We start from the raw sequence: 13,043 nt of genomic DNA, 5'->3' as shown, positions 1-13,043 counted from the left end.
ATCATTACATACAAGTTGCACAAAACATAATAACAGTTTTACATAAGAGTTATGTTATGTTTAAATTTCATAATCAAAAAATGTCTCTATGTGACAAACAGGTAAACAAAATCATAGTACATGTATTTCTATTTATTAAAACTTGTCAATTTATGATATAAGTGCCAAAGCCTTGTCAAATAATGATACTAAACTCTTTTCATAAACACTGATTGTATATTAATTGCATTAATCTGAATTGGTTTTTAAAAAAAAATATAATGTTTTTGTATCAGTATTTAGCACCCGAAGTATTAAGAAAACAGCCCTATGATAAGACTGTAGATTGGTGGTGTCTAGGTGCTGTATTATATGAAATGATGTATGGTTTGGTAAGTTTTATTTCTAGTCTAGATAAAAACTGCACTATTTCTTTTAGATGATGTATCTGTCAATATCATTGTGTTTTTTTATTTTGAACTTTTGACTTGATATGTAACTTTTGACACCTGTAATGTAGAAGGGCTGTTGATATATATTTTTACCAATCAATCCTACTTTTTTGAGGAGCTGTTGTTACTGACCTGCCTAAAGCATGTGTAGACATCATAACACAAGTTTTTGTAAAATGTCTGTCTTTATAATTTATTTTATTTATTTAATTTATGTCATTTATAAATGACAGCAAACCAAATATATTACGCAAAGCAGGAGGTAATGAGTGATTTACCCCTTATTAATAGAAACTGAAACTAAGAAACTGAGATCCTTTCTGAAATTAAATAGAGAAAATGAGTGATATTTCAGAAGACAGAAATAAATCTGACTAATATTAATATAAAGAAACTGAGTGTGATTTATGATTTCATGAAATCATGATATATTTTATAGTTTTAATCTGATACTTAAAAAAACCAGAGTTATGATTTTCACCTTTTAACCTTGGGTTATATCAGTATTCAAATCACTAATAAAAGTAGGTTATACAGTATAGATATAGTAACATAAAACAGTTTGTTTCTTCACCCCCAAGTAGTAAAAAATCTTTTTCCAAAATTTAAAAGCAGCATTTGATGTTTATACTACATATTATTTGTGTAATAAAAATATATCATAAATAAATTTTATGGAAACTTCAAATGATGGATAAAAATACCAGATCATATATCTCCCTAATACAACTTAACCCTTTTACACTAACTGCAGCTATATCGGCCATATTATTAGGTGACATATAAAAAAGCAGCTGGTGAACGGCCTTTACTAAGAAACATCATATAATGCTAATGTCATACCCTTTAAGTAATATTACTTAGCTCAGGTTATCATAATTTGTAATGCTGAATAACTTATTCACACTCTTATTTAAAGTGATAATATATACGAAATTTGTAAGACATTGTGATTTATAAAAATTTACTGAAACAATAAAGCAATTAGTTCAGCATGTTCATTCAAGTTTTTTTTTATGCTAATGTTCATCAATGATAGCATAGTAGTACAGAGTGTATTACAATTATGTTAAAAAATTAAAAGATACATTATCCAAAATTGTGGCATAATGTAAGGATTTATTGTGACCAGTGAATTTTAATTATTATTTCAGCCACCATTTTATAGTCGAGATACAGCTGAAATGTATGATAATATATTATATAAACCATTAAGACTGAGAACTAATGTCTCATCAGCTGCTCGCTCTATATTAGAAGGGGTAAGTGTATAATAATATATTAACCATTAAGACTTCAATGATCTTCAATACATGCATGCTTGTCAACTATTAGTAAGGGTTAAGTGTATAATAATATATTAACCATTAAGACTTCAATGATCTTCAATACATGCATACTTGTCAACTATTTGTATACTGAAAGATTGTATAATTCATGGCCTTAATGGCTTAATGTTGCCTTCAACCTACATATTGTGCATTTTATGCATTCATTACCTTATTCAATATTTTGCTATTTTGATTGGTTATGTAATATTTGAATTGTTTTGATGATATTTTTCAGTTATTACAGAAAGAGAAAGAAAATCGACTTGGGGCTAAAAGAGATTTTCCAGAAATTCAAGGTCATGATTTCTTCATGGATATAAATTGGGATGAATTAGATAAACGTAAAATACAACCACCATATAATCCAAATGTGGTAAGTTAGGTTGAATCTCTTATTTTGAAAAACTTACAAAGAGACCTTTAAAGGATATTTTATAAGAGCTGCAGTTTAACCGTTTACAAAATTGGTCTCATTTACCCATAACATATTTTATTATTGTTTTTATAGAGTGGACAACTCGATTTAAAACATTTTGATCCTGAGTTTGTTCGTGAACCAGTACCAGGTAATATTTTTGACTGTATTGCTGTCTGTTTTTGTAAGATATATAGTTTTAACAATCTAGAGCTATCTATATATAGTTCATTGTATAAAAAATTCTGTATTTAATTCAATTGATAAAATATATTTAGCCATTAGCCATTGCAGTCATCAATTTCTTCTTGTATTACAGCTTCTATAGGAAAGTATGGTAGTTGTAAAATGGTTAGTGCTAGTGTAGTTGAAGCTGATGGAGTATTTGAAGGATTTTCATATGTCCCACCTTCAGAAGATGCTTTTGGTTAACATTTCGATACAAGATCACATAAACAGAGTGAGCTCTGAGTAGTTAAAGCATGAATCAGTACCTCAACCAGATTGTGATAATGCATTGTAATGGGTTAAAATAATCGATGAAAATGCAAGGTTACCAATCTCTGGATATGCGTCAGGTCACCCCTGAAGAGATTCTACATGTGAGATATCCAACCCCCTCAAAAATTTACATTCCGTTTTAAGTCCAATAGATTAGAGTCTTTCAATGTAAAGTGTTCAATGATTTGTTGTAAATTATCAAACTATGATTTTAAATTAGTTTATAATGATTGATAAGAATGTTTTCATTCTTTGCATTAACCAATCAGATTGTTAAATTAGTAATGTTTTCTGATTATTTGATTGGCTAATGTTCTAAATACATGTGAAATACCTGTACATAGAGCTCAAAGAAAAATAAATATAGTATGGGAGATAACTCAATATTGTTATGATCATATTTCTGTAGAATGTGATCTTAAAATACTTGTTAATAGTTTCTAGTTGTAAGACAGTCAGGTTTGATAATAATGTTCTGTGATATCAGTCATGAGATATATGAAGGGAAATATATAATAGAATAAGTAGAAGAGAAGAGTTGAGTTCAAATACCAGCAGACATTTTTGACTTTTCATAATGACATATTAATTGAAATAAAAATTAATGAATGTCTGGTCAAATGGTAATCGGCTTAATTTGGTGCAAATATAAAACAGATCTGTATGATATTATGCAGGTCGTTTCAATAAGGACTGTTGATATTTGCCAGGCATGTCATATTAATACAATCCTTTTTAAGTTGAACAAGTCACAGATGTCCCAAGATGTGTCGTCAATTCAGTTAGTAAAGAACCGTTGAGTTTTACTAGTATCAGCTAATAATACCAACATACTTACCAGTTTTAAATATGAAATAATTGTTGATATGTTAAACTGTTGGTAATGAATACAGGGTTCTGGTATTAATATTGTACAATTTAAGGATTTGCATTGAATGTACTAGTAATACATCAATTGTTAATAATCTTTTGTTGATTCATCTGAAGAATATCCATTTTAAGTTGGTGCTCTATAATATTTTTGGTTTAATTTTTTTTTTACAAATTGTTAATCAAATGTGTTAATGAGTTAAAGTTTAAGAAAAAAGTAAATTGTTTAAAATCAAACCCCACAATGAATTATATGGTTAGTGTAGAAAATGGTATAAATAGGATTTTTAAAGGATATGTTTGGTTTGTAGAGAGACCTATCTTGTAATAAATGTGTAATAACATTTTTATTTTCTTTGTAAATAATGTTAAGAATTTTAATTATTGTAAATATTTTCAATCAAAATTATTAAATACAATGAATTTAATCATGTATACATTTTAATCAATAAAAGTTTACACTTGAATAAAGGTTTTTTTGGTCATTACAGCACACTTTCAATCCAGGATACCCTTAACATGTCAAAAGAACCTATTGGTTGCGGTTATTAAATAGTCTTTGCAAAACAGTGGATTCTACCGTTGCAGTTCCTACATTCCTACTATTACACCACCGTTTGTAAATAACACAGAGGCATTATATTTATTGTGTAACATTCGTTCGTGATTTTATTGTATTAGGGTAATTAAGTTCAGTACACTTTATAGTTTCAAAGGAACAATTCAGACCCTACCACCATAATCTCCATAAACGGTACCATTCCTAGTCATTTTCTGCCAATCGAATGGTGGTAAATAATTTCTGCTTCTTAAGACCCGTTTCATCATTTTGGTACTAGCAGTATTGGAACCACCAACTCCATCCAACGCATCCGTAGTCTGTTGAGTTGAAGATTTCAAATTCTTAAAGGTTGTCATCATATCTTTGGCCGACTTTTTAACAGATCTTGAAAGGAAGACGTCAAATACCACAAAGAATGATACTAACATAACTCCAAGAACCTGCTGTTTTTCGTTGGAAACTCCTTTCAGAAGTGGTTTCAAATATCTACAATAAATACCTCTGGCTTGAGTTGCTGCTGTTACCATTACCAGAAAAGATGTAGCACACACACATCCAACGAAACATAATAAATTGGCTGTCTTCTTTAAAAATCTCCTTCTTAGGGCCCAACGCATTTCAGGAAAAGCGATCATGTAACAGGCACCAAGGAACATGAGATTTGCCAATGGTGGCGATGTTTCCATAGATGAATTAATATCCAGGATAGATTCCAAGATTTCATAAACATCACGAATATATGACGACATCTTTAACAACGTTTTTCAACTGATTTCTTTACATTTCTGACAGCAAAGCGATCCACCTTACTGAGAACAAAACTTTGACGTCATAATGAAATTAAGAACAATTGCGAGATTTCTTCTGGATATGCAGACATTGTATCTAACCAAAAACAACATGAGATGACATTGAGCATTTAAATTCTCTTTTTCGGGGAACTTGCATCAATGCAACCTTTGGGCTGACCTTTTGCTCATTCGACGTGAGTAATGTTTTTGATCTCCCGAGTGCCACAATAATATCACGGAGACATGTGACCAAACAATTTCTGAAATCAATGATTTACCGTAAAAGGCGAATAAACGGAAGACACCGTAAGTCGACATAATCCATAAATTTATACGTATTTTTAATATGTAAATCAAGTGGAATAACTCAGCAGCAACTTCGTGAAAACTTGAGGAGATCCAAATATCTCATTTCATTTCGAAATGCATTATGCATAAACATAATTTTCATCAAATTCTAATGAAAATATCAATAGTTCCACGAACAATATTAGCCCTGGGGAATCTGACATTTAGGATCCATGAGTTGACAACAAAGTATCAAAGTGATACCAGGATCAGATGTTTATTTAACCCTCTGAAAAAATGGTGTAAAACAGGCTGAATATTAACAAGTAGACTAAATTTCAAATGCCATATATAAACTCCCAGAGATAAGATATGAAAGATAAGATCTATATTGAAGAATTCGAGCAGGTTTTTGAAAACAGGGGAGGTTTGGAGATCAAGGAAACAAGATGAAATCTGTAATACTAATGTTTACTTTAGGGCTGGTGTGTTTTGCCTGTGCTGATAAATTTACACGACCAATGATTAAAGAAACGTGTACAAGGAATGGTAAAACCTATAAAGTAGGAGAAAAGGTACGAGATAATCCTTGTCAACCATGTTTCTGTTCCGAAGGTGGTTTAATGGCCTGTATGGTCATAGATTGTATGATGCCCAATTGTGCTGATTATGTCAGGAATCCAGATCAATGTTGTTCGACCTGTCCAAACGGTAAGTGCGTGCTTCCTTTAACATAGTCATATAGAATATGAAATATAGGAGATTTAGAACTGAGGTGATCTAAAGATTTAAGTCTGCAGTGCAGTGAAGTGCGTGCAGTTCTGTTTGCATTTAAAATTTAAATGCGATCCCCTCTTGTTTGGGGGCTTTCATTTGATATATATCTATCCTTTAACTTTTTTGAGATACATAAGTATGTACATGGATATCTATCACTATCAAAGAGTCTCGAGAATCTAAAATGGCGTTATTTAACTTGTCTGAAGATGCTATTTAGCACTTTCAAATTGTCACGTCTTACTTATTTGTAGGACCCAACTGTAGATTACCTGATGGAACATTGATGTCTGCTGATAAACCACACGTAATGGCTGATGGAAGTGTTTGTCAATGTCACCATATGATTGGAATGGGTTTTACACCATACAGTGTTAATGCCACCTGTACAACTTCTTTAAAATCCATTGTTACTGACATACCCATGTAGTTAGTCTGAATAAAAATTACGAGGAAAGACCACCTCTTGAAATATAGTAAATTGTAATTTGATAATATTAGGTGTAAAAAGAGGAAAAGAGAAGGGGCACGTTATCGTTCCGGTTGGACATTTAGTCCCGGAAAAACTCATCTTTAACCCAGATTATTAAGAGTGCGCATTGTATTTCCAATTATACAACAATCCCACATTGAACAAAGTGGTCATTCCCAAAAAGATCTTCCGAAAATCATGGAGTGGCTTTAAAATTCAAACCCTCAATAAAAAGACTTTTTTTTATTTGACAGATATCTTAGTAAACACTATAATAATACTAATAGTCCAGCGATATATAATAAAATATAAATAACAAAATACTGATAAATAACAAAGCACTAATAAACAATATAACTATAGTAAAATGTAAACAGAGAACGTTTACAATGTTAAGAATAGATATAAAATAGAAACTTAGAAAACGTTCTTAGCTATGTGCTAAAGGGCACCTGAGGTGGCAGACCAAGTTGTACAAACAGTTCAGTGGAATCAAACTGATTGGATACTATTAAAAGAAGCAAATGCAGCAACCTGGCCCTACCCAGTTCCTTCCACGTGGTATTCAGATGGGATATTGGAACTGAGTTTAGGGCCAGACATATAACTTTTATGGGATTTGCTCCAACTCTTTTTTGACACAAAAAAAGAGTCACTAGTTTTTGAGAATTTTCACCATGACATGGCTGAACCATTAATGAATTGATCAAGATACATGTACTGCAAAATATTCTGCGATGTCCCTGTGCCCTACATGGCACTACAATACAGTCGAGGGATATGGTATTTTCCCTGCTCTGTAACTCAAGCCTACCCCTCGACTGTATTTCGGTACTGTGTATGGCAAAAGGACATAGAATATCTAGCAATGTCAGGATGGACTCATAAATTATTAAAAAAACCAAAATTGAACTCCCACCGAAATTGACACTTGTGATTTTGTGGATTTTATACTAATATTCACCACAAAGATTGGTACAGTAACAAAAAATATATATAAATGCACTTAAAGTTTTGACTGTAAAAAATATCAAAATCAATGTTTATTAATTTCATCTCTAAATATAAGATATTTTACTATTTTACTTGCTTATATAAAATGTATTTGACTTGTGTACATGCTATCTAATTAACTTGAAGAACTATTATTGGTTAATTGTTTGGCATAGCTTAATACTGTATCCCAAGATAACTGAGATGTTGGAGGTGTAGAAACAGATAATGGTGTATGATTGGCAGAACTAGTACTAGGTATAGACAATGTACATCCACTAGCAAAACTTTGTAAATAACTAGCTGTTTCATATTCACGTTTTCTCAATTCCTCCGAATCCCACAACAGATCACCTACAGTTTTAGTTTGTACTGGAACACTACTATTATCGCTTCCATCAGGTCTCTGAGAGTTTATCATATAAGAATGATCCGATATAGAATAATAAGGAGTTTGAGAAGATTGTGGATTGAGAAAGTTGTTAGATGGATTATCAGTTTGAGTAAGTGATAAATTATGAACACTCTGTCTAGTACCCAGATCTAACAATGTAACTAAACTATGTGTTGATGTCAAGTTAACAGTAGGTATGAAAGTATTGGTGGACATTTCTTCTGGTTTACGATTCACATCTTCATAACTGGGTGGTATAAAACGACCTTGATGGCTACCTTCATTAGGATTAGATATTAACAGTGGTTCTACGTTTGGTATTATTGCTATTGGTACATTCTGACTGACATTTTCCACAAGACTTTCACTTTTCTCAGTGTCAGTTCCTGCTTCATTTGTTACTAATACTACTGGTTTAAGTTTAGTTTTTTTCACCAAGCCATCAGGGTGAGCATTTTTAATATGGCGTGTTAAATGATCTTTTCTACCAAAAACTTGAGAACAAATATCACAGAGGAATTCTTTCTTCTGAGTGTGGGTTATCATATGTCTCTGTACATCTTGATTAGTGAGAAACATTTTATCACATAAATGACATTTAATTTGTCTTTCTTTACCACAAATAGATTTATAACGACTATGAACACTGTTTAAGTGAAAAATCACATTTTCTTTTGACTCAAAATCCTTTTCACAGAAAACACAGTGTGGAGGTTCACTTTCTTTAGCATGATGCAAAGCAAGATGAAATTTGTAGCGTTCATATCTCATGTATATTTTATTGCACTGTTCACATTTCCAGATATTTCTGTTCAGATCATGGACTAGCATATGATTTTTTAGATGATCTTTTCTTCTGAATTTTTTATCACAGTACAGACATGACAGCATATGTCCATTTTGATGAATATTCTGGTGCCGTAAATAAAGATATTTATTCTTAAAACCTTTATTACATCCTTCTACATTACAAATAAATGGTAATGTTCCTGTATGTGTTGCTATATGAGCCTGAAAATTAGTTTCACGCGTGAAACCTTCATCACATATTCTACAAACATAACGTGGGGGCTTTTGTGTTTTTATTGGCTTAATTTCTGCTTTCAAACGTTTTGGTGTAACTTTGACTTCCTTGGATTTTTTAGTAACTGTTTTCTTTGATTTACCCTTATAATTTTTCAAAGTGATTCTTGCACTTCTTCTTCTCTTTATAGGTGACTTCATGGATGGCTCATAATCTGGGTCAGGCTCAACTTTATCTTTATCAAGATCATAGATTACTGGCATATCATTGTAATTCACATTATCTGGTAAATCATTATCACTATCACCATCTTCGTTTTCATTGTCATCATCAGTATTTTCAACATTATCAGTTGCAATATACTCTTTAGTATGCTCATTTCCTTTCTCATAATCTCCAATGATGTCCCATTCTTCGAACCCTGAAACCAAGTTTTTCAAATTTAAACTAAAAAAAAAATAGTTTAGATAAGTCTGTATCAAATACAATACACTGGTTTTGATTAAGTATAGGCATCATATTACATTCTTGTTCACTTTGTAAAATCATTTGTATACCTTTAACTTTGGTTCTTTTTATCAGAAAGTTTTTTCCAATTCTTTCCGCATATTTTTCTCCATACCAAACTCTTAATTCAGTATCTTTCTCAATTCTCTGTGAATAAAGCATCAAACATCATAGTAATACCATTTAATTCAATAAGGTGGTATTTTATCAAAACTGAACAATGTTAAATTTTTTCATCATCAAGGCTGGACAGGACATCAAATATCATTAAAGAGACCTATGCACACAAAACTCAGCATAGGCTAAAATAGAATCTTTGTGTAATTCAGATCTATTACCCTATCAGTCAGTCTCAATAACAAGGCATCAACACGCAAAGAGTTGAAAAAATAGGGTTTTTATCAATAATAATTTATAGACCAAAATGTTTTGATGGGTTTTTTCTTTTTACTTTGTGAACAAAGTAAGTGCTTTTATGGACATTTTCCATCTATTCCTAGATTCTGTTAACTTTTACCTGACTATGTGCTTTCAGCTGTAGTAGTCTGAAAACCACTGTTCTTGCAAATGAGCCATTGAAAGATGACAGAATGGTCAGAAATAAGCAGCATATTTACCTTTGTGGAAATATAATAAATAGAATTGCTCTGATTGATGACAACCAAATTCTGATGAAGAGAGGATGTAGCAGGTCTAATATACATCATCCAATTACATTCCTCTTCATTCTTTAAATCTAGATTAACTAGATCACCATTTTCTTCTATCTAAATCAATTCAATTAAAATCAATTATTTCAACAGTTGTATGTGTAACTGACTCTGGAAGGTAATATAGAACAAACATTGCATTCATTCAAAATCCATTTGAATTCTGAGTAATGACCCTGTTTAGACTACTACCTTTCCTTTTCAAGGAAAGTCAACATATTTGCTTTGCCAATTTTAGTTTTTCAGAATAAAAAACCCGTGGTTAATGTCTGCATGGAAGAAATTGACGATCTAAAAACAACTATTTCACAATGTCTATGAAATCAACAAACCTTTAATTCAAAACTGTCTGATTTAGCATGACATGGTCCCCAATCTATGACAGCATCAACTGGTCCAAACTGTGTTCTAGCTACTATATCATCTTTAGCAAAAACACCTGAGGACTTCCCTATATAAAAAAAAAACAATCAATATTCAATTTCTTACTCTTCTAAAGTTTAAAATAACTAATCATTATTGAAAGTTTGAATTCATCTCAGAAAAATGTCCAATGGTATGAGATGAGCCTAAATAAAATTTTGTCAGAAATGTCTGTAAATATGCTTATATTCTTTTGAACAATGTCTCAGAAAAGAAATTTTTCAAATAAGCTATTTAGTTCACAGATCATTGAAATTTGAGGCTTCAAATCCATATGTGTTCAAAATAATCTGCATTTGAAAGTTAAAATGCCAACTTTTCGTCTGTTTTTAAGGAATTATGCAATTTGCTAGTACTTCTGAAGAATTATTATATAAATTCAGGACCCAAATCAACTCCAAGAAATTACATATTTCGTCTAATTCCAAAACAATATGTATCCATATTTATGCATATCAATTCAAATCATAAATAAGCCATTTTATCTTAAATTGTGTAGTTTCATATACAAAAATCTTCCATTAAGGAGCTTATGCTTTATTTATCCTTGTAAACCTTTTTTGACAATAATGTACTTACTATTTTGACCACCAAGTTTAACATAAAGTTGAGATGGTAGGGTATATAAAGCTTTAACAGGTATTGTATTGTCTTGTATGATATTTATTACACCATGTAACTCACAACTTTGTGGGAAAGATGTTTCACATTTGTGGCACCCTAAAAATTAAAAAAGTCAATCTAAGGTAACAGCTTACAAGTTTAAATTTTCCTGGATATCAATGTAGGTCTGTGATAATTGAAAGGAAAGTTGTCACTTAAAATTTGCTTCATTGAAATTTTATGTCTGGTTACCTGACAATATAGGTTAAGGTTGTCATCACTCTTAAGAACATTGTGAACATCATTTTTCACATGGAAATGTAACAATAACAAATGATGTCACAATAAAAGTGATAACTGTACTTACAATTTATCTGATTACTTCTTAAGCTCGAGTTTCCATCCTCAGACATTTCCAACTAAAAATTCTGAAATACCAAATTCAATTGTTAAATCAATAGTTTCAATTAACACACTCCTTTTTCCTCAAGAACTCTAAGAAATAATAGTGTCCTAATCCTCAGTGTCTTTAGCTTAATATACGGTTGTTAGTGTTGTCCAGAAAACCTATGGGCCTAATGATTAGGAGAACTGATCCCAAACAGTTTACATCCATTTCTGCATACATTGTTCATTAGCTTAATTTCATTTTGATAAATTTTTAGGTTTATATAATTATCTTTAATTTAGGAGACCATTCAACTCAACAAGGTACACTTTGTCTCCTTATTTCCTTATTTGGGGCACTTGCAGGGATATTTTATTTCAGATAACAAATAATTTCCCTTCAAATATTCCTAACGACTCATCGATACATACTTACAGATGTTTAAATGTAAGAATTCAGATGTACACTGCTAAAACAACATAGATGTCATCAAGTAAAGGCATAATATAGCTTTAAAAGCAAAAAGATAAGCGAGGAAAACTATCTTTGCCCCAGTAGGTTGTCATAATCGTGAAGGATTGTGGGACTGGGATATCCCTCTTACGTCATTTAAAGGAATTCCTAAATACACAGGGCACTGTTGTAATGAATTTGAATATCCGGTCGATGTGTAAAAGTTATTAAGTATACATTAGGACTTCCTTGAGTGGCATTAAGTACTTGAGGTATGAATATATGAACATAATTTTATGGATAACAATTACTTTAATAAATAACTTGCAACGTTTCGACGAAGATACTTTCGTCTTTATCATTGCTTGATCTCCACGAGTTTACAAACCCTGTGGTCAACATGGAGGTCCCACTATGTCAACAAATTGTTAAAAGTTTACATAATTTCTGCAAGCCTATTATTTTTGTCTACTAGAGGAAGGATAATTTCATCATGAACCAAGACGATAAAGAACATAGGCGTCTCCGAAAGGAGCAGCTAAAGGAAGAGCGTGAACAAAGAAAATGGGATAAAATGGAATTAATGAGACAGAGAAATCCCTGTTTCGAGGTGAGTTTTTTGGGAAGCAGATCTGGGATTTTGAAAATAAATTGAGTATGGTTTATTACCATATTAGCTTTGTTACTAAGTAGTACTACTACTAGATTGTCTTTGTGTCAATCAATTGTGAGATATATGATTTTACAGAATAGAGTTTCAGTCGAAATTTTCACAGAATTCAATCCTTATCTGACTGTGGTAGCACAGTAGGGCCTACTAGTAGCATATTTTCTGACCAGTGTCAGGTAGATCAAAACATCTGCCTCTATACCAGCCTTTGAGTTGATAGTTATTTTGAAAGATGTCAGCTGGTGTAGAGACAGATAAACTAGGCAGTGTTTTGTGGAAATTTTGGTTTTGTTGGTTTTTTAAACTATTTAAATTGGATGCTCAAAAACCAGATATATTCGGAAAATAGGATATTTTTGTAGTTCAGTCATTCCGTCACAATCCCCCTACAACATTTATGTTACCTCTGTAATAGTTACATCAAATTTTTTATTTAATGA

At 31.5% G+C, this 13,043-nt stretch overlaps 4 protein-coding genes across 4 annotated transcripts in view; 2 read left to right on the top strand and 2 right to left on the bottom strand.

Moving 5' to 3' along the window:
• The window catches only part of LOTGIDRAFT_181288 (hypothetical protein), a 32,740-nt gene extending 29,663 nt beyond the window's left edge, over nucleotides 1-3,077 (top strand). The window contains exons 9-13 of the mRNA XM_009045747.1: nucleotides 276-371; nucleotides 1,586-1,693; nucleotides 1,998-2,135; nucleotides 2,271-2,328; nucleotides 2,497-3,077. Coding sequence (XP_009043995.1) covers nucleotides 276-371; nucleotides 1,586-1,693; nucleotides 1,998-2,135; nucleotides 2,271-2,328; nucleotides 2,497-2,609 — 513 coding nt within the window. The 3' untranslated portion in view covers nucleotides 2,610-3,077. The remainder of the gene's footprint in view (nucleotides 1-275; nucleotides 372-1,585; nucleotides 1,694-1,997; nucleotides 2,136-2,270; nucleotides 2,329-2,496) is intronic.
• Nucleotides 3,078-4,196: 1,119 nt separating this feature from the next.
• LOTGIDRAFT_228030 (hypothetical protein) lies at nucleotides 4,197-4,859 on the bottom strand (the record flags this gene model as incomplete). Its single annotated transcript, XM_009045746.1, has 1 exon — nucleotides 4,197-4,859. The coding sequence occupies one exon, from the start codon at nucleotides 4,857-4,859 to the stop codon at nucleotides 4,272-4,274; it is 588 nt and encodes a 195-aa protein (XP_009043994.1). The 3' UTR covers nucleotides 4,197-4,271.
• Nucleotides 4,860-5,022: 163 nt separating this feature from the next.
• LOTGIDRAFT_228029 (hypothetical protein) lies at nucleotides 5,023-6,442 on the top strand. Its single transcript, XM_009045745.1, has 3 exons — nucleotides 5,023-5,207; nucleotides 5,670-5,900; nucleotides 6,221-6,442. Exons 1-3 carry the CDS (start codon nucleotides 5,171-5,173, stop codon nucleotides 6,394-6,396), a joined length of 444 nt encoding a protein of 147 aa, XP_009043993.1. The 5' UTR covers nucleotides 5,023-5,170; the 3' UTR covers nucleotides 6,397-6,442.
• A 1,815-nt stretch (nucleotides 6,443-8,257) lies between these two features.
• LOTGIDRAFT_102986 (hypothetical protein) lies at nucleotides 8,258-9,049 on the bottom strand (the record flags this gene model as incomplete). Its single annotated transcript, XM_009045744.1, has 1 exon — nucleotides 8,258-9,049. A coding segment is annotated over one exon (792 nt), but the record flags the coding sequence as incomplete, so codon positions are not given.
• Between the last annotated feature and the right edge of the window lie 3,994 nt (nucleotides 9,050-13,043).

The sequence above is a fragment of the Lottia gigantea genome, assembly GCF_000327385.1.
Source record: "Lottia gigantea unplaced genomic scaffold LOTGIsca_1, whole genome shotgun sequence".
In the NCBI taxonomy this organism is placed as follows: domain Eukaryota; kingdom Metazoa; phylum Mollusca; class Gastropoda; family Lottiidae; genus Lottia; species Lottia gigantea.
The sequence above is the reverse complement of the archived record's forward strand: the minus strand, read 5'-3'. Positions and strand labels throughout refer to the sequence as shown.

Coding starts and splice junctions, on each gene's coding strand:
- LOTGIDRAFT_228029 (XM_009045745.1), top strand. CDS start 5,171: ATGATTTACCGTAAAAGGCGAATAAACGGAAGACACC. Junction 5,208..5,669: donor GCGAATAAACGGAAGACACC/GTAAGTCGACAT, acceptor TGTTTACTTTAG/GGCTGGTGTGTTTTGCCTGT. Junction 5,901..6,220: donor TTGTTCGACCTGTCCAAACG/GTAAGTGCGTGC, acceptor ACTTATTTGTAG/GACCCAACTGTAGATTACCT.